Source organism: Cimex lectularius, unplaced genomic scaffold (genome assembly GCF_000648675.2).
Source record: "Cimex lectularius strain Harlan isolate CLEC.00 unplaced genomic scaffold, Clec_2.1 scaffold203, whole genome shotgun sequence".
Classification (NCBI taxonomy): Eukaryota; Metazoa; Arthropoda; class Insecta; order Hemiptera; family Cimicidae; genus Cimex; species Cimex lectularius.
Window position 1 is genome coordinate 346,343 of NW_019392774.1, and position 21,402 is coordinate 367,744.

The 21,402-nt window shown below is 37.3% G+C and overlaps 1 protein-coding gene and 1 non-coding gene across 3 annotated transcripts in view; both read left to right on the forward strand.

Moving 5' to 3' along the window:
- The first annotated feature begins 385 nt into the window (after positions 1-385).
- LOC106672957 (calcium-transporting ATPase type 2C member 1) overlaps positions 386-21,402 on the forward strand; it is a 32,259-nt gene continuing 11,242 nt past the window's right edge. Inside the window, exons 1-2 of one of the 2 annotated variants that reach the window (XM_014404816.2) lie at positions 387-613; positions 10,488-10,525. Coding sequence is in view for 1 of the 2 variants with exons in the window: in XM_014404815.2 (XP_014260301.1) it covers positions 524-613 (90 nt within the window). In the remaining variant the exon portion in view is untranslated. Of the gene's footprint in view, positions 614-10,487; positions 10,526-21,402 lie in introns of both variants that reach the window. The other variant, XM_014404815.2, reaches the window with a different exon arrangement.
- Positions 18,663-18,735, forward strand: Trnae-uuc. The gene has a single exon. It is a non-coding gene; the product is annotated as a tRNA-Glu (tRNA).

The following is a 21,402-nucleotide window of genomic DNA, read 5'->3' on the forward strand; positions in this document are numbered from 1 at the left end:
CATTCTGCTTTCTCGCTGCCTTATTTCAAGTACATGGCATCAGAATTTTTAAAAATGACATAAATCACCTCCTTTTTTCCCCCGTTTACTTTTTGACTCTTTCTGATTGTCTTTCATAATGTGGTTTCATCATTTCATTATAAGTAATTAATATTTTAAGAATATATTATCGTTTTGTGTATTTTATTGTTATTATTGCTGTTTTCCTTATTTTGATATGTTTATATATTTCTAAGGGGGCTTAAAACCCTATTTGGGCCTTTAAAATAAAAAATATTTAATTTTTGAAGTTTTTGTTTTAGTGTTTGAAATTTGAATTTTGGCGGGCTCCGTTTGCCCAGCGGAACAGCTGATCTCCCTATCGCTGCCGAAAGGGGCGAAACGGGCCTCACAGCGGCCGGGAGGCGCACCAGACCGAGTGGAAACAGCAGAGTGCAGACGTCGCCAGTCATGTCATTTAAGGCAGAAGTATGCAGTTTCCATTGATGAAGAATTGGAAACAGCCTTCGGCTCACAAGTTAGGATGAAGTATAGCATGAAGTGCGAGAAAATCAAAAAGGACGGCCAGCCATTGATTGATGAGGAGAGTTTCGCTTCCGAAGACTCCGCCAAGGTAAAAGACCCAGAACGTTTATCGATCTTACCATTCCAACCCAATTTTCCCCATCAGGGGGGCCGAAACGGGGTGACCCGACTTAAAAAAAACACTCACAACAAAGGACAAATCTGTTTAACCGAACATCTCGGAAACAACCGGATGAACTTAACACTTCACACTCACACTCACATAATAAGCAAGGCAGGCCTTTCACCGTGTTACCGGTTTTTCTCCTTAACCATAAACTCCTGTTTTTCAAGAATTCATCCATTAAAACAAAAATCCAGAAGATCCACGTGAAACTTAATAAAATAATTATTTATAGATACACAGAAGAATACAAATTTAAACGTAATGATTTAAAAAAAGAAAGCGCCTGTTGTTTCATTCCCAGTTTAAAAAAATCGGCATCCATTATGTTCCAAAGACAGTTTTAAAACTAATTAGGCTTAGATCATTTTCCCCTCCCAGCAAGCAATTTCCCCTATTTGTTTTTAAGTTCCCTTCGTCAATAGAGTTCCAACATAATTCGAAATCCCCGCACCTTATCAGTGGTTTTTCACTTTCTGCCTCGTTTTAAATAGGATTCTTTGTGGTTAGGGTTCAAATGATGAGTAACACTTGTTTCCGGTTCAAGAAATTTATGGGTTTTAAAGGACGAGCCGCATATGGTCCCCTTTTAAGTACCCGTTATGTTCACCTGTCTTTTTTAAAAGGACGAGTGACACTTGTTGTTCTTTGAAAATTCGTATTTCTTTTAAGTTCATGGTACATGTTTGATACTCTTGTCAACTGAAATTAGTATCCGTTAAGTTCTAGCCAAAACTGTTGGTGGTTAATGTTACCTGTTGTGTTAAATTCGTTCTCATTGTATTTATATAAAGTTGAAATGGGTTTTTAGTCGAACTTAAATTAAAGCCCGAGGGAACCAAATTGTGTTTCCGACAACTTAACGGCGTTTAGTTCAGTTATGTCTTATTTTCTTATCGATTAAGTTCACGATGTTGTAAATATGAAAACCGACTCGCTTTTGCCGACCTTAGATTAGGCTTAATGTAATTTAATTACACTTAATTCAAGGGTATTCGAGAATGAATGAGATTTGAGGTTTTAAATGGATTTTTCATAGTGTTTTTTAAAGTTTCGTAGAGTTCCGTTTGCTTAAGGTTTGTGTTTTAAATATTTATCTCTTAAAAAATGGATTAGTTTCTTATTCTTTAAGTATGTTGGCTTTGAGGTTCGAGTTTTATAGGATTGTTGCAACTTTTCCATTGAAAGTTCCATCCGTTTGCGTTAGTTTCATGCTTTGAAGGACTTGTCGCAATTATTTTCCATTTAAAGTCCCCTTTGCTTAAGGTTCGAGTTTTAAAGGATTTGTTGCAATTGTTTTCCATTTAAAGTCCCCTTTACTTAAGGTTCGAGTTTTAAAGGATTTATTGCAATTGTTTTCCATTTAAAGTCCCTTTTGCTTAAGGTTCGAGTTTTAAAGTAAATGCATTTTAAAGGATGTGTTACGATATTTTTGCTCCATTTAAAGTCTAATACCTTTGTTTAAAGTTTGAATTTTAATGGATAGGTTGCAATTGTTTTTTCATTTAAAGTCGTATCCTTTTTTTTTTTTTTTTTTTTTTTTTTTTTTTTTTTTTTTTTTTTTTTTTTTTTTTTACAGATTTTGCTGGATATGTCCTTATTGTTGTCCATTTCAAATCTTATCTGTTAGATTGAGCCTGGAATTTTAAGTAGTGTCGCTATAGTTTTCTATTTAAATAAAGTCACATCAGTTTTCTTCAGATTTGAGTTAATAAATGTAAATTTGTTAAGCGACCAATTTCGTCCCAATTGTTATTACAGCTTGAACACAATCGGTTGAGTTGAAATGTGGACATAGACAAATAGGCTCAACGAAATGATGAAGAGTTTTATACAATGCTGTATACAATATGGAATGAAATCATCCACGTGGGAACATTCGGCCTTAATAAATTGGAGCTATTCGGTTTTTATAAACGAGATGATGAATTATGGTCAACAGGGAACGGCTGTTGATATAGTCGAAAAGAAAATATGGATGAATGTCAATATTGACTATAAAAAAAATTTCTTCTTCTTTTAAAACAGTTTATCGTTCGCCTGTTGTAAAATGACTCGAAAAGGAGCTGATAGGAGGAAATGTAAATTGTTTCAATCTCTTGAGGAAAGAGCACTACGCCGGATGAAATAAGGCAAAGAAGCAATTGCCCTGGGACTCAACGTGGTATTAAATTAAATAAATAACCGTTGTAAGTTGAGAAACGAGTGTTTTTCATTTTTCTTTTCGTCTAAAATATTCTGATTAAATGCCTCCGGGTGAAGCAAAGTACAGATAAGAACGAAAAAATTTATCAAGGGAATAAGTAAAAAAGATATATAGAACAGCATAATATAGACAAAAAATTAGCAATACAACTAAAGTAATGTTTTTAAAATAATCTATACAACAAGAAAGATGGAGGAATTATTTGAGAGCAAAGAAAAGTTAAAAAAGGAGAATTAAAAGCACAGCGTTTTAAAAAATTTAACAAAATTTACTGTATAATTGATAGAAAATTGTGGGTGGAGTTTATTGGATCGTAAATGTAGATGTATCTGATACACGGGTTTTTCTGTATCATGAACTTTGGTTTGTAACCATCTCTAAATACTCTTAATCATTTTTAACCATCCTAAATCGTTAAGGGTGGTTTTTTTGGATGTAAAAGGCTGGTAGAACACTTTTTTTACGTATTTTTCAAGAAAAACGCAAAAAATCCCAAAAAAATCTTTGCCTTTTTCGATGTAAAAGGCTCGTAGGCACGCTTTTTTACGTATTTTTCAAGAAAAACGAAAAAAAATGTAGTCTTTTTCGATGTAAAAGGCTCGTAGTACACATTTTTTTACGTATTTTTCAAGAAAAACGAAAAAAAATATCGAAAAAAAATTATTGTCTTTTTCGATGTAAAAGGCTTATAGGCGTTTTTTTACATATTTTTCAAGGAAGACGCAAAAAACCCCAAAAAAATCGATAAAATTTTTATTGTCTTTTTCTATGTAAAAGGCTCGTAGGCACGTTTTTTACATATTTTTCAAGAAAAACGAAAAAACCCCAAAAAATCGTTAAAAAATTTATTGTCTTTTTCGATGTAAAAGGCTCGCTCGTAGGCACGTTTTTGCGTATTTTTCAAGAAAAACGAGAAAAAAATCGAAAAAAAATTTATTTTCTTTTTCGATGTAAAAGGCTCGTAGGACATGTTTTTTTACGTATTTTTCAAGAAAACCCCAAAAAATCGAAAACATGTTTATTGTCTTTTTCGATGTAAAAGACTTGTAGGACTCGTTTTTAACTTATTTTTCAAGAAAAACGCAAAAAAACAAACAAAAAATTCGTAAAAATTTTTGTGTTTTTCGATGTAAAAGGACTAGGATACCTAATCCAAACGATATGCAATGTGTAACCTGGTCTTAACAAGCACACCACTGAGATGGCGAAGTGCCGAATGGCCGATCAAAACCAGGATCATCAGAAACGGCCAAACGAAAATCCACAGGGGGATAAATTGCATTTGTTATTTTCCCAACTTTTGGTGTTGGGTTTTCCAGGTGCCTGCATTTTGACGGCTGCAGCTCACTTCGTTTCTCTTAGGGGCTAAGTTGAAGTCTTTAATTTCTTTGTTTTGGATTGGCTATATTACATCAAAATATCAAAAGAGCAGATATACTAGATAAAGATACTTTCTCCTGGACTTCTAACCCCAAGGACCCCATGTAGAAGTGGTGTTATTGAGAACTAAGAGAGGCGAAGTGGAAGATTGTTAGGGGTTTTTGAATAAGGGGTAGTTTAAGATTTGTGGGTGTACCTGGCTAGGGATGATGGTCACCTGTGATGACCCAGCTGGGCGGGTCGGCGTGATAATCGTTTCCAAGGTAAACGAAGTTGGATTTCGAACCCTCACACAAGGGTGAGTAACCAATTAATGTTTTCAAATCAGTCTATTCGTAAAAGAAAAAGAATTTAAAAAATGAGAAGTATTTACGATTATCTGTAGTACAGTTGAGCAGAACACAAGAATGATGGAGAGATCACCTGACTATAAAACGTGTAACAAACAAGAATTTCCGCTCCGAGAAAAAACCGAAGTTTTGAGGTATATTGGTTTAATAAGTGTATGACAGTGGTGTGTTGTGGAAGCTAGGACGTCCCTTTGTCAGCCCAGCGTTTTTTGAAGTGTTTTTTGGTGAGGTGAGTTCAACTGGATAATTTTTTTGGACGATTAGACAAGTCTGCTGGGTGCTAGTTTGTAGCTCGCATTCCCTATTGGGAAGTGTTGGGAAGTGTGGGGCCTGAATCTCTCTAGAAACCTGGTTTCAGGGTTGGGCAAGATTTATTTATTTAGTTTTTCTCTTTTTATTTAAACGCCATCTGTTTTTCAATTTTTCAAAATTTCCCAAAATCATTTCAAAGGCCCTCTCGGCNAATCTCCAGGCAGTAGCAGTTGAAGTGCTTGCTCCGTTAAAATATTCTGTATGTTCAGTGTACTTTCCTAATAACTTTTTTTCAGAAGAAGAAGTAAGAAATTTATTTTCGCAACTTCCGTCCCCTGCAATGATTATGGGTGATTTTAATGCTCACTCCATTACCTGGGGTTGTTCATCAAATAATCGAGGAGGGATTGTCTTGGAAAATATTATTAATGAGGGAAACTGGATAATACTGAATGATGGAGCATGCACTCATCTGAATACTTATACCGGGTCAGTTAGTGCAATAGATCTGACGATTGTTTCTCCGTCCCTTAAAAAATAATTTAGATTAGGTAATAAACGTTACAAAACATGGCAACATTAGTTGACATTAAATTAAGAAAAAGGAGAAAGGATCAAGATGAAGAACAAGTTAAAATAATGAACACAACTGGAAGAAACAAGAAAAACTGTGCTGTCTACTTTTAGGTAATAAACGTGCAATTGAAAGTCCAAGTTGAAAAACTCAAACAGCAACCCAGGCAATGGCTTAAATTGAGGAAAAGCATTAATAGTTAAATTATAAAAAATAAACACTTCCAATTTTAGAAAATAAACCATACAAATAACGAAGAAAGTGAACAGGAGAAATACACAAATAATGGGAAACCAGGAATAGGAAAATAGGAATATTATTCAAGGTAAAATTATTGTAAAAAAATAATATTTGACAGTTTCCATGCTGAATTAAAAGAAGTAGGTTTAAAAATAAGAACACAAATAAGGATGGATGGGAAGATAAGTGATCACATTTCCTGATAGTGTTGGCTATATATAGGAATGTTATACACCATGTAAATGTTTCACGTTTGGGTGGAACGATGGTTGGTAGGGAGATTACATACGGTATTGCACTATACTGACGGGTAGAAATGTTACACACCATTTTTTTTTCAATTAATTAATCTTTATGAAAGGTATTGGTTATACAAAAGTACACACAAGTCAGTGTCACGAGCGGGATTCACACCCACGATCTTCGGCTAAATACCGCTGCTCTACCACTTGAACTATTGACTTCGATCCGCTCGGACACGAACTTCCCATCTCAACCTCACCTCTCGAATTTTCCCTCCTTTTTGCCATTTTTCAAGGTTATATGCCGTATTGCACTATACAGATGGGTCGAAAGGCTACCTGCTATATTCACGATAGTCTAGATGAACGATGGATTGGAAAGTTACCCTCCATATTTCACGATAGTGAGGGGTAGGGGAGGGAGCACATAAGATCTCACGATAATCATACCTCACAATATTGTAGGTTAGTGATAGGTGCAAAGGTAATTCCACATTTCACGATAGTGATGTATAGGGAGATTACACACGTTACTTAACGATAGTGCAGGTTAGTGATAATCATCTAAACAAGTTAGGTTAAAATAAATAATAACAAGGTATACATTAGGAAAATTATTATGAGTCCAAGTAAAACATAGAATAAAGTTATTAATGAATTGAAGAGACAAATTAAGAAAGTCGAACTTAACATAAAGAATAGTACATCAGCCTCATGTTAAGACAACAATGAAGAATGCCAGTAAAGAATAAAATATATAATTAGATTAATACCTAGTTAGTTTAAAAAATATAAATATATTCAAGACTGTGCTTTCTTAGATTTGGAAGGATTATTACATTTCCGGATTTGAATGTAATCGAATTTTTACCGGTTTACCGTAAGTTTTGTCGTAGGGTAGCAGATCGGTCTAGCTTTGGCTTGGTTTTTTAAATTTTTATCCCGTTCCTTTGAGGAATTTACAAGCAAAACAGCAAACTTAAAAGCGATTGCGTTGCAAATTCTTCTATAAACGATAAACGCCAAAAGAAAAATGTTTTCTTTTGATCGTCGAGGTTTCAACGGAGTGGCTTTATTGACGTTTGTTTTGGATTTTGTCCGGAATCAGCTGCGGAAAATCTGTCGAGAATCTGCTGATACTGTTTTCCCCCCCAGTTTTTCCCCATAGGCCGTACTATCATTCCTGCCTTCTGCTGTGAATTGACCTGCAGCAGGATTCTTCCGATCGATTGCGTGCAGTACTTTTCACCCTGTCGGTCAACCGTTGCGCGTTGAACAGTTCCCGACCTCGATACAAAGAGAACACTTTGCAAAACATGATTAGTCCCGTATTATACATAATAGCAACAAGAAAAAGCTGGAAAAAGCAGACCCAGAGTTTTGTCCAAAAGGTTGATTCTCTGACATGGAAAAATAATTGTATTGCCCAAAACAAATCAGGAAATTTGAACATTTTCTCTGATACTAAGCTTGAACGGAAAAATTTGCTGCGCCGTCTGTTTTGCCTCGCTTGTTTTGAAGTTATTTGACCGTATACGCCATATAACCGTGTATTTTCAAGAATGAAACAAGTTCAAATGGAAAAATATGCTCGAGCAATTATTTTAATCATCAGCTTTAACCAGAAGAAGTTTAGTTCTTGTATCCATTGTTTGTATCCACCTTGGAAAGTGCGCTGGTGCTTCTTCGTGGATCTCATTGGGTTGAGAAATGTTCTACCGAAGAAGCTAACGACTTACATTCGCAGAGGATATGTGCCTTGTCCATCTTCTTAAGGTGATAGTTAAGTGGCCGGCATAAATGCCTATAATCCTCCTCAAATCCTGCCTGCTGAGAGAGAGGAATTCTTTCGCCTCATACCTGGAGTATTTGTACAGGGTTTGCGTTTTTCTTTCTCAATCCATTTTTCCAGTTCCAACTTAATCACGCGCTCTGGAGACTTAGTTCTGGTCCCATATGTGAGAGAGTTGCCCCTTTTTTTGGCTGGTTGTTTCATTTCCTTCTATGCCTTCATGTCCGGAAACCCACTTTAAGGTAGGAGGGTTATTCGCCATAATTCACGTTTAGTGTAGGGTAATAATGGATAGGAAGGTTACACACCATATTTCACGGTAGTGACGGGTAGGAGATCACACGCCATATTTCACGATAGTGAGGCGTATGAATGATACACTAAATCTCATGATAGTGTAGGTTAGTTATATGTAGGAAGGTTACATACCGTTTTCCGCTACACTGATGGGTAGAAAGGTTACATACTATATCCACGATAGTGATAGGCAGGAAGGTTACAAGCCATATTCATCATAGTGTAGATTAGTGATAGGTAGGAAGATTACAAGTCATATTCAGCATAATGTAGGTTAGTGATTAGAATGAAAGTAACAAACTTCATTTCATGATAGTGTAGGTTAGTGATGGGTGGATTGGTTACTCTCCATATTTCGCAATAGTGATAGTTAGGAATGGTACACTACTACTAAACCTCATGATAGTGTAGGTTAGTGATATTTAGGAAGGTTGCAAGCCATATTCACTACTGATGGGTAGAAAGGATCTGTATTCACGATAGTGATGAGTAGGAAGGTTACATATTATATTCATGATAGTGATGGGTAAGAAGGTTACATAATATATTCACGATAGTGATGGGTAGTAAGGTTACATACTTTATTCACGATAGTGATTGGTAGGAAGATTGCATACCGTATTGCACTATACTGATGGGTAGGAAGGTTATACGCTATATTTACGATAGTGATAGTTAGGAAGGTTACAAGCCATATTCACCATAGTGTAGGTTAGTGATCAGTATGAACGTTACACATTTCATTTCATCGTAGTTTAGTTAGTGATGGGTGGAATGGTCACTCTCCATATTTCACGGTAGTGATGGTTATGGAGGTCACACGCCTTTTTTCACGATAGTGATGGCTAGGAATGGTACACTTTCTATGTCATGATAGTGTTTATTAGCAATAGGTAGGGTAACAAGCCCTATTTTACCATATTGTAGGTTAATGATGGGTGGGAAAGTTGCACACTACATTTCATGATAGTGTAGGTTAGTGATGGTCGAAAAGTTATGCACTACATTTTGCGATAGTGTTTGGCGAAACAATTATAAGAATCATACCGGTTCAGAGGAAAAACATTATAGCCATTTTTCTAGTTTTGGCCTTTATTTTGATTACAAGCTTAAACCTTGCTTTCAGTAAGTCGTGGATCCGTTCTGTCTCGCTTGTTTTGATAATATGTAAACATATAATGGCCGGTAAAGAATGTATTTTCAGTTAAATTATTCTGGTAGGTATTCTGGACAATTTATCATTTTGGCCATTGCTGGGATTTTTATGGTCCGCTCTGTTTCGTTTGTTTCGAATTTATTTGAACGCAATTTGTCCAGATAAAGGGGGCATTTTTTAAAGATTAAAAATAGTTTGAAAGCTAAAGTTATGGAAACTTTTAGTACAAGAATTTTGCAAATCAAACCGTAGGTTTTCTTCCCTGAGTCAGAGAGATTTCGTCTCCCAAGGTTCGTCAGTTCCAATCCGGTCCAATCAGACCCGATGGGGAGGTCAATCGAGGGTCTTCGATCGGGTACAGACTGCTAATTGCCACACGCGCTGACGCAATTTCTTCCTTTTACTTCAGAAGAACCGATTTTTAAACGGACATCTCTGGAAAACCGTCTATGCAACAGTGTTTACTATCATTCTTGTTTATCCCTGACTTGACACTCCTTCGCCTCATTTCATTCAACGATTGCCTTCTGTCAGGCTGAAAATAAAACAGTGATAGATAATTTTCCCCTGGAGGTCCGGGAGAAACCGTCATCGATTTTTATTTTATCTCTATTTATAAACCTTTTTCCATCCTCGGGTGGATTTAGAATTGATAAAACGAAGCCGTGGAATGATGGACATCGGTTGACATGGTAGAAAATAGACGTGGGGGGTATTTGATTTGTTTGCCCGTTTTTCTTCCAGGTCTCTTTTATTCTTCCTATTTTCCTATGAACCCCGAATAAATATTTGTTCCGACAAGATTGCTCAATCCCGGATTAGAATTAGCTTATCCACCGGGGGAAAAGTCAGGACGTGTTTAGAAAACACTACCACCACAAAAAACACTTTTATCCCATCATCACAATTTTATAAATTTATTTTTTTATTTTTGTGTTTATTTTTTGACTTGTTTTCTTACACATTTTATTCCCCAGTTCTTCCTCTTCAGCTCTCTTTCTCTTTTCTCATCTCTATTACTCTTTTTTAATATTTATGTTTGCACTTTTTTCTTCTCTCAGTTGTACTATCTTTTAAACTGTACTTAACTTTCTGCCTTCATTCTTTCCACCCTTTTTCTACCCCTATTACTATCTGCATAATTGGCTTTGCCTTTTCTGCTTTTGTCTTTACTGATTACCTGTTTTGCCTTTATCTCTCCATTTCCTCACTTGCACCATGTTTTCTTCCTACCTTTCAATTTTTTTAAGTTTATTTATTTTTGTTTTGTTTCTGTGCTTGTGTTATTTTTTTCTGTTTTCGATTTTCAGCTATTCGAAAACCAGCTTTGTCCTAACACCGCTTACCAGTAAGTTGACCAATTTTTGTGTACCGACTAAAACAGCGACCGTTGCCCCTCCAACCTAGGGCATCAACAAAAATAACCAATTTAACCGCATGCTCTTTTAATTTCAAACGGATGTCGAATTTCGAGATAAGATAAGTGACTCAAACCACTTAAAACTAATCAATCTAATTAAAAAATTGTTTACACGTATGTGATTAAAGGTTGGTTAGACCTGGGTGACTTCAAAGGCCTGGCCACGATCGGTTTTATACACGAAGGATTTTTTTTTCTTCTCCAGCGCCAAACCAGCCAGAATATCGCATTTTATCTCTGCACATTATCTCGAGTTTTGCCACTTGACAAATATCATTTTCATAGCAGTCTCCTCAATTCTTTATTTCATAACAATTAGTAATTTTAAGGAAAAAAAGAGTCAATATACTTAGATAACTAAAAAAACCGAACGAGGCGTGGAAATTGCTGAAAAAAAGCGAGATTATGCGGATCTAGTGGGACAGAATACATCTTTTATGGAAGGAAAACCCGCATTACATGCTTTCTCTTTTTCCTTTATTATTTATTATTTATTTATTATTTATTTATTATTTATTATTATTTATTTAACTTTATTCCTACTTTGTGTTAGTAATCTCCCATGTTCTTTTTTCCCCCGTATGTTACCTCTGTACTCTATATCTCCACCATGTCTTGTTACTATTTTGTCTCAATTCCAGCTAAGTTCTTTTTTTATCCCGGCTACTCCATAACCGACAAGAATGCGGCTGGAGTCTCCGAGATGAATCCAAAGACCGTACTGACGGTAATCCTAGATAAACATGTCACCGTCTTCCAGTCGGAACTCATAGCGATTGGACACTGCGTCAAGGAAATAAAAAGGCTAGATATACATTCCCGGAAGATAGTCATTTGACAGTTAGTCAGCACTAAAGGCAAAAAGTGATTGGAACTGCATGGAGGCCCTGGCAGAAGGCAGCGACAGTAATGACCTGACCTTGACATGGGTCCGTGGGGACTCGAGCCATGGAGGCAACGCAAAGGGTGACATGTCGGCCAAAGAGGGAGCCAGCATGGACTTTTTAGGTCCCGATCCCTATGGCTTAGCATCTTGTCACAAAAGAGGATCTTTTTTAAAAATGGATCCTTAATCCAAAACCTGGTGGAACAATATCACAGGGATGAGGCACACGAAGAGATTCATAGAAGGGCCATCCGCAAAACTAACACAAAAAAATTACTGGAAGCCAACCGCAACCGAACCAGGATTCTGGTTGACTCCTGACCAACTGCCACTTAAGAAAGCATATACACAGTATATGAGTACAGACGGAAGAAATACTGTGCAGGTACTGCCAGGAAGAGGAGGAGACCGCAGAACACATTTTGTGTTTGTGAAGGTCTATGTAGGTGCAGTGTGTTTGTGAAGGTCTATGTAGGTGCAGATTCTTGCAACTAGGACAGGAAACGCCACAAGCAAGATCCTACACAAAGGAGCACCTGGCAAGGCTATGGAGGTTGATGACCTGAAGCTGTCCAGTGAGTTATAAGAAAACAAGGGAGCACAGTAGATCTACTCAGGTCGAGGGCAGAAGGCCTTGTGGCTGCTTCTTTTATCCCTGTCCCTATCCCCACTATGTTCCTTATAACCCCTATCCACTATGATGTTATCATCTATATTCCTTTTATGTTTACTTTTCGTTTTACCCTGTCTCTGTTATTTATTCTTATGCTCTATGAATCTCGACTCTTTTTCTCTTTTTGTGTTATCTTTATGTTATATATGTAATTTTGCTACTTCGCATTCTGTTTGTACTTGAGAATAATTGCACTTAAAAATCTTGTATCGATGGTTTTAAAAATAATTTATTCTCCAGGAAAGCTGATATTTTTTTATGTTACCTTAGTCATCACACGGATCGCACGTTTAACGGCCGGAACGATGCGACACCGTGTTGATAAAAGGCGCGTCGAAACAATGGCGAAGTTGAAGTCGCCCGTGAAAGGACTTGATCGATACAAAACAAAGCACCCGGTGTGCCGCCCGTCGGGTCCTGTTCGAATCTCTACCTCCAAAAATTCAATTTTTGACGAAGCGCCCACCTCCCGGTACCACTTACACCTTCGGCTAAAAGGGGGGGTTCTAAATAATTCATTGTACGTACTCTCTTGTCGATGTTCTCACTTTTTTGTCACCGACTTCTTTTGTTAAAACAGACCTTCAAAAATTCTTTTTAAATTTTTCTATTTTTACCCTTTTATAAGGGATAAAGACAGAAATGAGTGGGCTGTAAAGATTCAAAAGTACGTTTTACCAGAAATAAGAAAAGGATGATAATACAAAAAATCTGGAACAAAGCGTAATTGTTAAGTCCTGGAATTAGTGATTCAGCTAAAAAAATTTCATCCAAACAATGTTACTCTTATATCACAGAGTTGGGCTTATTTAGTTACGTAGTTATTTAATTAAAAAAAGATTTTTCTGTGTATAAATTGCTCAACCCCTTACTCGCTTAAGCTTTACCATTTTTTCAAACACCGGTGCAATGCGTGTTTAGTATTTTGTTGCATTTACGGCGTTTTTTAACGAGCTTTTACCAGCTCTGAAGCTTTTATCTTTTTTAATATATTTACCTTTTATTTGTTGTTTATTATTTATCTAAATTATTTAAAAGTTATTTGGTAGCATTTTCGTATGTTGGTCCGCTCGGTCTTGCAGGTTTGCGATGGCTAAATTAATAAAAATAACGGGCTATATTATACATGTACGTATATACTAGTGTCAATTCACCCGTGCAATGCGTGTTTAGTATTTTCTCGATTCACGGCGTTCTGTCATTATTCCCATTTTACTTATGTTTTCTTCGGTAAATTTTTTATTATTTGAAACATAATTGCTTGTTTATACACCAATTGTTGCATTTAGACTGCATTTGATCATTTTCTGTTTAAAATTGACTCTTGTAGCAAGATCAAGGCGAAATGATCTGGACGAATTTGGTACCCTTTTATTAATAAATTTACATTTTGTTATGCAGATTCTATTTATTTTTTTTAACCGGATGTAACTTCATTATAAATTTTTATACGAAAAATTCCCTTTTTATACAAAAATGGATGTTGGGTGTTTGTTCCTCTAGTCTTTAATAAATCCATTCATTTTCTTTGGACATTAAAAAAAATTTCCCCAAGGAAACAAAAATAATATAATTATTATCGCGTTTAGATCGATCCAGTTTTAGCTTTCCAGTCACAGTTAAATCGCCAGGGGAAGAAGCCGGCATAAATTACCCAAAGGCGATTCGTCAAAGTCTAATGGCCCACTTATAAATCCAGGAGGGCGGATCTCCCCGATACTTTCGATCCGGAAAATTTTAATCTTTTAAAACATCGACCGTACGTCGAACCGTTGAAAAATTGCATCAGGTTGTTAATTTTTAATGGACGATTCAAGTTTATTTGGGCTTGCAACACGCCTGGGCCATTCGGATAAAGTTTCTTCTTGATTTATCGTCTGGGTTTATTAGTCCGTCGAAGTCTTAGAACTTAGAAAAACACCTGGCTCCGCCTCTTCTCGCATTTTTTAAAATTAAATTACACTTTCACTGAAATATTGGGTTGAAAATAATTAGGCATTTTTGAGTTTGGTAACTCCCTTCGCCTTTCACATGTTCAAATCTCTCAATACCATAATTTATGACTAATATATCTTTTGGCTTTTAAACGTTACTTTTGTTTTATTCTTATTCTTCTTATTTCTTTTAATTACTCTTGTTAGTACGATGAGGACTTATGTCAATTTTAATTAATAAAAATAAAATCCTTCATACCCCCTGTTTACGCCGTAAGGATTAAAGGATACAAAGTAGATGTAAGGATACAAATCGTGATCCAGTTTAAAGTTTATATTATTTCATTTATTGTCTTCATTTTATGAATTTATCGTCGTCATCGCTCCGGTTGGTGAGGTTCCTGAGACATCTGCGTGGTGAAGGTCCCCCGTCCCGATTTTTCCTGTCTTTTCCGACTATTTTCCTCCTTGCATCCCCCTTTACCTCAGTTGAGGTAGCTGGACTATCGTCACCGGAGGTGTGTTTTTTTTCCTTTTTATTTTATAATTCATTTTATTTTAGTTTAATTTTCAACCCATACAGTCCACTTGATCAGACATTTTGGTCCTGTCCGAACCGGATCGGAATCAGTTGGGTTGTCGAATTAATTTTCCTTAAATTGATTAAATTAATTAAATTAAATTCATTAATTTTCGTTCGTTCGGCGAGTTCGTGATCTTCGCAATCGCGGGTCGGTACGTTGGTTCTAACAATTGAAAAAAAAAATGGAGAAGTCCAAACCAGAAAACTTACTAAAAATACTAACCGCTAAAAGAGAAAAGTTGTTGCTTAGGGTAAAGAGAATGCGAGTTCGGAAGAAAAATTGACGAAGGCAAAAACCGGAGCTTTTTTCAGAATGCCTACTCACTGCATGATTCCACTGTAAACGAGCTTGAAGAGGTTGAATTTCGGATGAATGAAGTTTCCTTACAATTAGACAAGGATTTTATTCCGAAATTCACCGACTTGTCGGAAATGCTAGAACTTATTGCATCAGTTGCTCAGCAAAATGCCAGCAAGTCCGGACATGAAGGCACAAGTTTAGTGCCCAAGTCCGAGCCGGTAGCATGACTGAAGCGACTGGAACTCCCTTACTTTGATGGTACACCACAGGATTGGCCGGTTTTTTGTGAATTGTTCACCACTTTGGTCCACAAGAATGTCGACTTCTCGGACTTGGAAAAAGTGGCCCATTTAGTATCGAGATTACGGGGCCCAGCCTTAAACGTTTGTCAGGGGTTGACTCCGACCGCGAACAATTACAAAGTTATCTGGGATGCTTTAGTCGACCGTTTTAATGACAAAAGGTCTTTAGCAAACGGATATTTAGAACAGGTTTTTAATTTCAAACCTTTACGTATGGAGTCTCGAGAAGGATTAACTTCGGTTTTAGACAATTTCTGTACCCCCATTGCAGCTCTCCAGCAAATCGACCTGGAGGACGTGGCAGATTTTATTTTTCTTAATCGAGGCCTGTCCATTGTGGATCCGTGGACTAGGCGTTCGTTCGAAGAGGCGTACCGTTCAGAAGATGTTCCTACATACAAGGAGTTCGTACGATTTCTCCAAAAACAAATAAAATCTATGCCATTCGATTCGCGAATNCCACCCCGTTGTCGTTTAAAGAAGAAGATTGTCTTGAACAAAAAAAGAAGCTTGCACTACAAGTGCAACCGGAAAACATTTTTATTCAATTTATCCGAAGGTTCTCGTCATTTCAAAAATTATTAAATAGCATGGTCTACTTATTAATCTACTTATTAATATAATTATTGCGTTTCGTGCAAGTACTTCCAAAACAAATCCTGATTACGGCCTCAGATTGCGACAAAGCCGAACTGACGCTTTGTAAAATTATTCAAAGCCAGTATTTCTCATCCGAAATCGAACACCTGAAGAAACAAAGTTGTTGTTCACGAAATCTTCAGCGTTTAGCCCCATTTTTAGACGAAGGGATTTTAAGAGTTGGGGGGAGGTTGAAACATGCCGGGTTGAGTTGGTCGTACGCCCATCCAATAATCCTTCCGAAAAGCGATCATTTTGTCACGTTGCTAATAAGGTTTTACCATTGTAGGAATCTTCATGCTGGACCACAACATTTGTTGTCGCTATTAAGACAAAAATATTGGATTATTTCCGCACGCACGGCCGTCAGAAAAGTGTTGCGTGATTGTAACATCTGTTTTCGTTACCGACCTAGAGTTCAAAACCCCTTCATGTCCGATCTGCCCTCTTGTCGTGTTCAGCCGTCCAAGCCCTTTCTGCATACGGGTGTGGATTATGCTGGGCCGTTGACCATCAGTTTGGTCCTTCGACGAAAACCGTTCAAAAGGCATATATTTGTTTATTTGTATGTCTGGCTACGAAAGCCGTACATTTGGAGTTGGTGTCGAATTTATCTAGCGTAATGTTTTTGGCCGCCTTTAAGCGTTTTTTAGCACGCCGGGGTGCTTGCTCAGTCATGTATTCCGACTGTGGAACAAACTTCGTTGGTGCTGAGAGACAGCTAAACGATCTGCGCGATCTGCATAGGTCTCAAGGGTTCCGTCAAAAATTAATCACGGAGCTGAGAGAGTTTAGGATAAAATGGAAGTTCAATCCTCCACATGCGCCTCATTTCGGGGGGATATGGGAGGCGAATATTAAGTCGGTAAAGTCCCATCTTTTCCGGGTTGTCGGGGAACAACTTCTGACTTATGAAGAACTGAACACGCTATTGATTCAAATTGAAGCACTCTTGAACTCTCGCCCCTTTTGTCCCTTAAGCGAGGACCCCTCGGAGCCCATTTTTTAAACTATACCCCGCTTAAGTCGTTACCGGCAATGGACATAACGGACGTGGCAATGAATCGCCTGACCAAATGGCACTTGGTGCATCGAATGGTGCAATCGTTTTGGAAACGGTGGAAAACAGATTATTTGCACGAGCTTCAAGTTCGGTACAAGTGGAACAAGTCGGTATCACCTCTGGGGGTCGGAACATTAGTGATGGTGTCCCAGGAATCGACCCCCCCATTGAGTTGGCCATTAGGGCGGATCATGGAGGTTTTTCCCGGAAAGGACGGTCATAAAGGTGGCACGAGTGAAGCTCAGTAGTGGTGTCATTCGACGTCCGGTGGTAAAGTTGTACCCTTTACCATCGCAGTAGACACTACCGCGGTGTTCCACTTGTACATAGTTTGGTGTTGGGTTTATTCATACATGTTGCGGTTTAGGTATATAGGACTGGGATTGGAATTTGGTCGGGACTCGGAAAAACCCCCGCCACGTTTCCGGCCTCGTCGTCCGCCAGATCGAGGCTTGAATTCGTCGTGTCGTCGTCTTGAGTCATTGTAATTTTTTTGTAAATCGTGATCCAGTTTAAAGTTTATTTTATTTCGTTCATTGTCTTCATTTTATGAATTTATCGTCGTCATCGCTCCGGTTGGTGAGGTTCCTGAGACATCTGCGTGGTGAAGGTCCCCCGTCCCTACTTTTCCTCTTTTCCGACCATTTTCCTCCTTGCATCCACCTTTACCTCAGTTGAGGTAGCTGGACTATCGTCACCGGAGGTGTGTTTTTTTCCTTTTTATTTTATAATTAATTTTATTTTAGTTTAATTTTAAACCCATACAGTCCACTTGATCAAACACCCCCTCTGACCGACAGGTTGAGCACTACGAATAATTGTCAAACGCATGAACTGATACCTTTAAGACACCTGGGTATGGCGGTGTAGTATTTGGATGATTTACGGCGTTGTTTTTTTAAATTATCTTTTCTTCGTGGAACATTGTTTCCAACTAATTTTAAACTACTTAAGAAAACGTACTGAACTCTGAAACGCTTGCTTGGGTCAGTTCGATTTCGCTGTTTTACTCATGATCAAGCCTACATAAGCGTACTACACCTTGGCTTTGCGGGTTTAGTATTTTGTCGATTCTCCTGTGTTCTTTTAATTAATCATCTTTACCACCATAGGCCATTTTTTCAAACATACTTTAAACTACTTAATAAAACTTGATTACTTGAACTTCGTTACGTTCGCTCGGAACCGTTCGTTTTCACTGTTTTACTCATGATAAAGCTTATTAATAAAATGAGCTTACAATACACCTTGGCCTTGCTGGTTAGTATTTTGTTGATTCTCTGCGTTCTTTTAATTATCCATCTTTAAAACCACCATAGACAATATTTTTCCAACAGACTTAAAACTTGATTACTTGAACTTCATTACGTTTGCTCGGAACAGTTCGTTTTCACTGTTTTAATCATGATAAGGTTTGTTGATGATATAAGCATACAATACACCTTGGCCTTGCGGGTTTAGTATTTCGTTAGAGAGAGAGTTTAGTTTAGTATTTTGTTGATTTTCCGGTATTCTTTTAATTATCCATCTTTCTACCATAGACATTTTATTCCCAACAGACTTAATAAATTCACTAATTTCGTAGTCCGCTTGACCAATTAATATATTACAATTAATTAAGTTTTTTAGTTGAGATAAAAAGTCAGTGGCAGGAATTGGGAAGTTGGTGTCCGAGTGGATCGAGGTCACGATAGCTCAAGTGGTAGAGCAGCGGCGTTTCAAGCCGAAGATCGTGAGTTCGAATCCCGCTCGTGCCATTGACTTTTTTAACTCAACTAAAAACCTTAATTAATTGTAAGACTTAATAAAACTTGATTCCTGACCTTTTTACGTTTGTTCTGATATAAGCATGCAACGAGCCTGGGCCTTGCGGGTTTAGCATTTCTCTGCTTTACGACGTTTTCTTTACCCCACTTCACGTTTATTATTCTTCTGAATGAAATTTAACAATTTTGACGGTTTTTTAAAATAAATATTAATTTTATCTTTTTTTAGGGATCGCCTTTAGTAAACAATGAAATTCAGACTGAGGCATCAAGTCAGATTTTCTATGAACAAAGGAGCATTAAAATTTCCTTATCATAAACGATCATTGTTTATTGCCAAGTTGTCCAGGCAAACAGGCGGACTTCATTGCGGCCAGACGATAAATTCAGCCCTCTCACAAATTAATACACGATTAAATTTCCAAAGGCAAATTCCACCTCTATTGGCACTTCTGGTCCAATAGCAAGTAAATCGGAATAGATGGGAGCACACAAAGGGTTAAGCACGTGCTTCGGGCGTTGGTGTAAATAACTCTATCGAACAATTAAAAAAATGCTTTGTTTGAATATTGTTTTTTTTTTCTTCTTAAAAATAGGTAAAATATCACAATTCGCTCTTGGTAAATTTCCTGTTTTCTTTGACTATGTCCTTCAAGAGACAATGAGCGTATTGTATATTGGCGGGTTTTCTTGTTTTTCATTATTTTTTGAATTATTTTATATTTTACGGTCTTTGTTATGAGCCAGTAAAACACTTCTCGTTTTAAATCCGATACAGTCCAATTTTGAAACATTCGCCTGGACGTTTACTGTTACAAAAATAAATTCTCTGCTGGACCAATAAATTTTCTTCGAATTGACTCAAATTCAGCATGTTTTCCAAATCTATTCTCCAATCGGAGTACAAGTTTGTCTGTCTTTTTGTCCTTTTTTTGGCGTTCTATAACAAGGTGAATTATTATTAGTGGTTCTATTTGCAGGTTAATTATTATACATCAATAAAGCTAATTATTGTCCCATCGTTCTGTCAAGGACTCGTTTGATTCTTTTCCATTACGCAGACAAGGACGAATTCGTGTATTCTACCTTGTTTGCAATTTTAGACTGATTCTTGACAATAAAAAACAAAACACGGCTGTGTTCGTGATGAATTAAATTTTAAGCTTTTTAGCGAACACTTTCTACCTTGGCGGTGTAGAATTTGCTTAGGTTCACACCCAAGCGCACGCACAGGGATATATTTGCACATACAGATAATTAGGCAGACTAGAAGGTGAGAAAAATTAGAGAGTGATAAAGGAGAAAATTATTGAGAGGCAGAAAGTGAACTAAGAGAATAGAGAGTGAGGGAAATTAGATAGATATGCATAAATTGAAAATTTAGTGAATAATCAACCTTACGATAGCTTATTTTGGTCTCGGGTTTTCTCCCGGCCCATTTCTTCGGCCCTTGGCAGTCTAACACAATCCGCGAGTTTTTCTACTTTAAAATTGACGTCGCAAGTGAATATTTTCCCCTTTTTTCCGATTAAGTGAAGGGTCAGAGATAACAGCTTCCCTGTCCAAATCGTCGGATAAGGAAGATTAGATTCGGAACGTGTCCAGTCCTCAAGATGACGTCGTCCGAAAGCAGTCCGGCCCTTTCTCTCGAGAGTTTGGATGTAGTGAACGTAGAGCGCAAGCCTGGAGTGCTCGATTTGAGCAAGTTCGAGGACATCGAGCTTGAAGGGAATGGAGGCGAGGATGGAAAGGTCGGTTTTCGATGATTGTCTCTTTAATCATTTGCACAAAAACTGTCTCCTTCCACATCATCATTCTTGTCAATTCCACATTTCATTCCACCCCTCTCTTACATTCTGTTCCCTTTACTCTTTCTAACAAAATCTTTCCTTCGACACATGCTCAGCTCCGTCAGCTTCTATGTATCACTCCCTGGACTTCCACGCTCATTCGCTTTATAGACCTTAAATGTATCACTATCACCACCTCTGCTGTCACGCTCTATAACTGTATCCCCTTTCATTCTCATTCACTTTTTCCATCACTTCCCTGCCATACCTAAAAAATTTATTTCACATCTATCTATCACCACATCTACTACCACACTAAAACACTTCATTCCTCTATTATCAATCTATCACCATTTCTCATACCACACTCACTAACTTCATTCCACTACTATTCTATGTACTTATCTATCACCACACTACATCACACCATTCTTCTTCTATATTGGATACCCATCTATCACTATTCTATGTACCTATCTATTACCACACTTCATCACACCATTCTTCTTCTATATTGGATACCCATCTATCACTATTCTATGTGCCTATCTATCACCACACTACATCACACCATTCTTCTTCTATATTGGATACTCATCTATCTCTATTCTATGTACCTATCTATCACCACACTACATCACACCATTCTTCTTCTATATTGGATACACATCTATCACTATTCAATGTACCTATCTATCACCACACTGCATCACACCATTCTTTTTCTGTATTGGATACCCATCTATCACTATACTATGTACCTATCTATCACCACACCATTCTTCTTCTATATTGGATACCCATCTATCACCTCCTCTCCTGCCATACAAACTCACTTGATTCCACTACTATTCTCCTATCTACCACA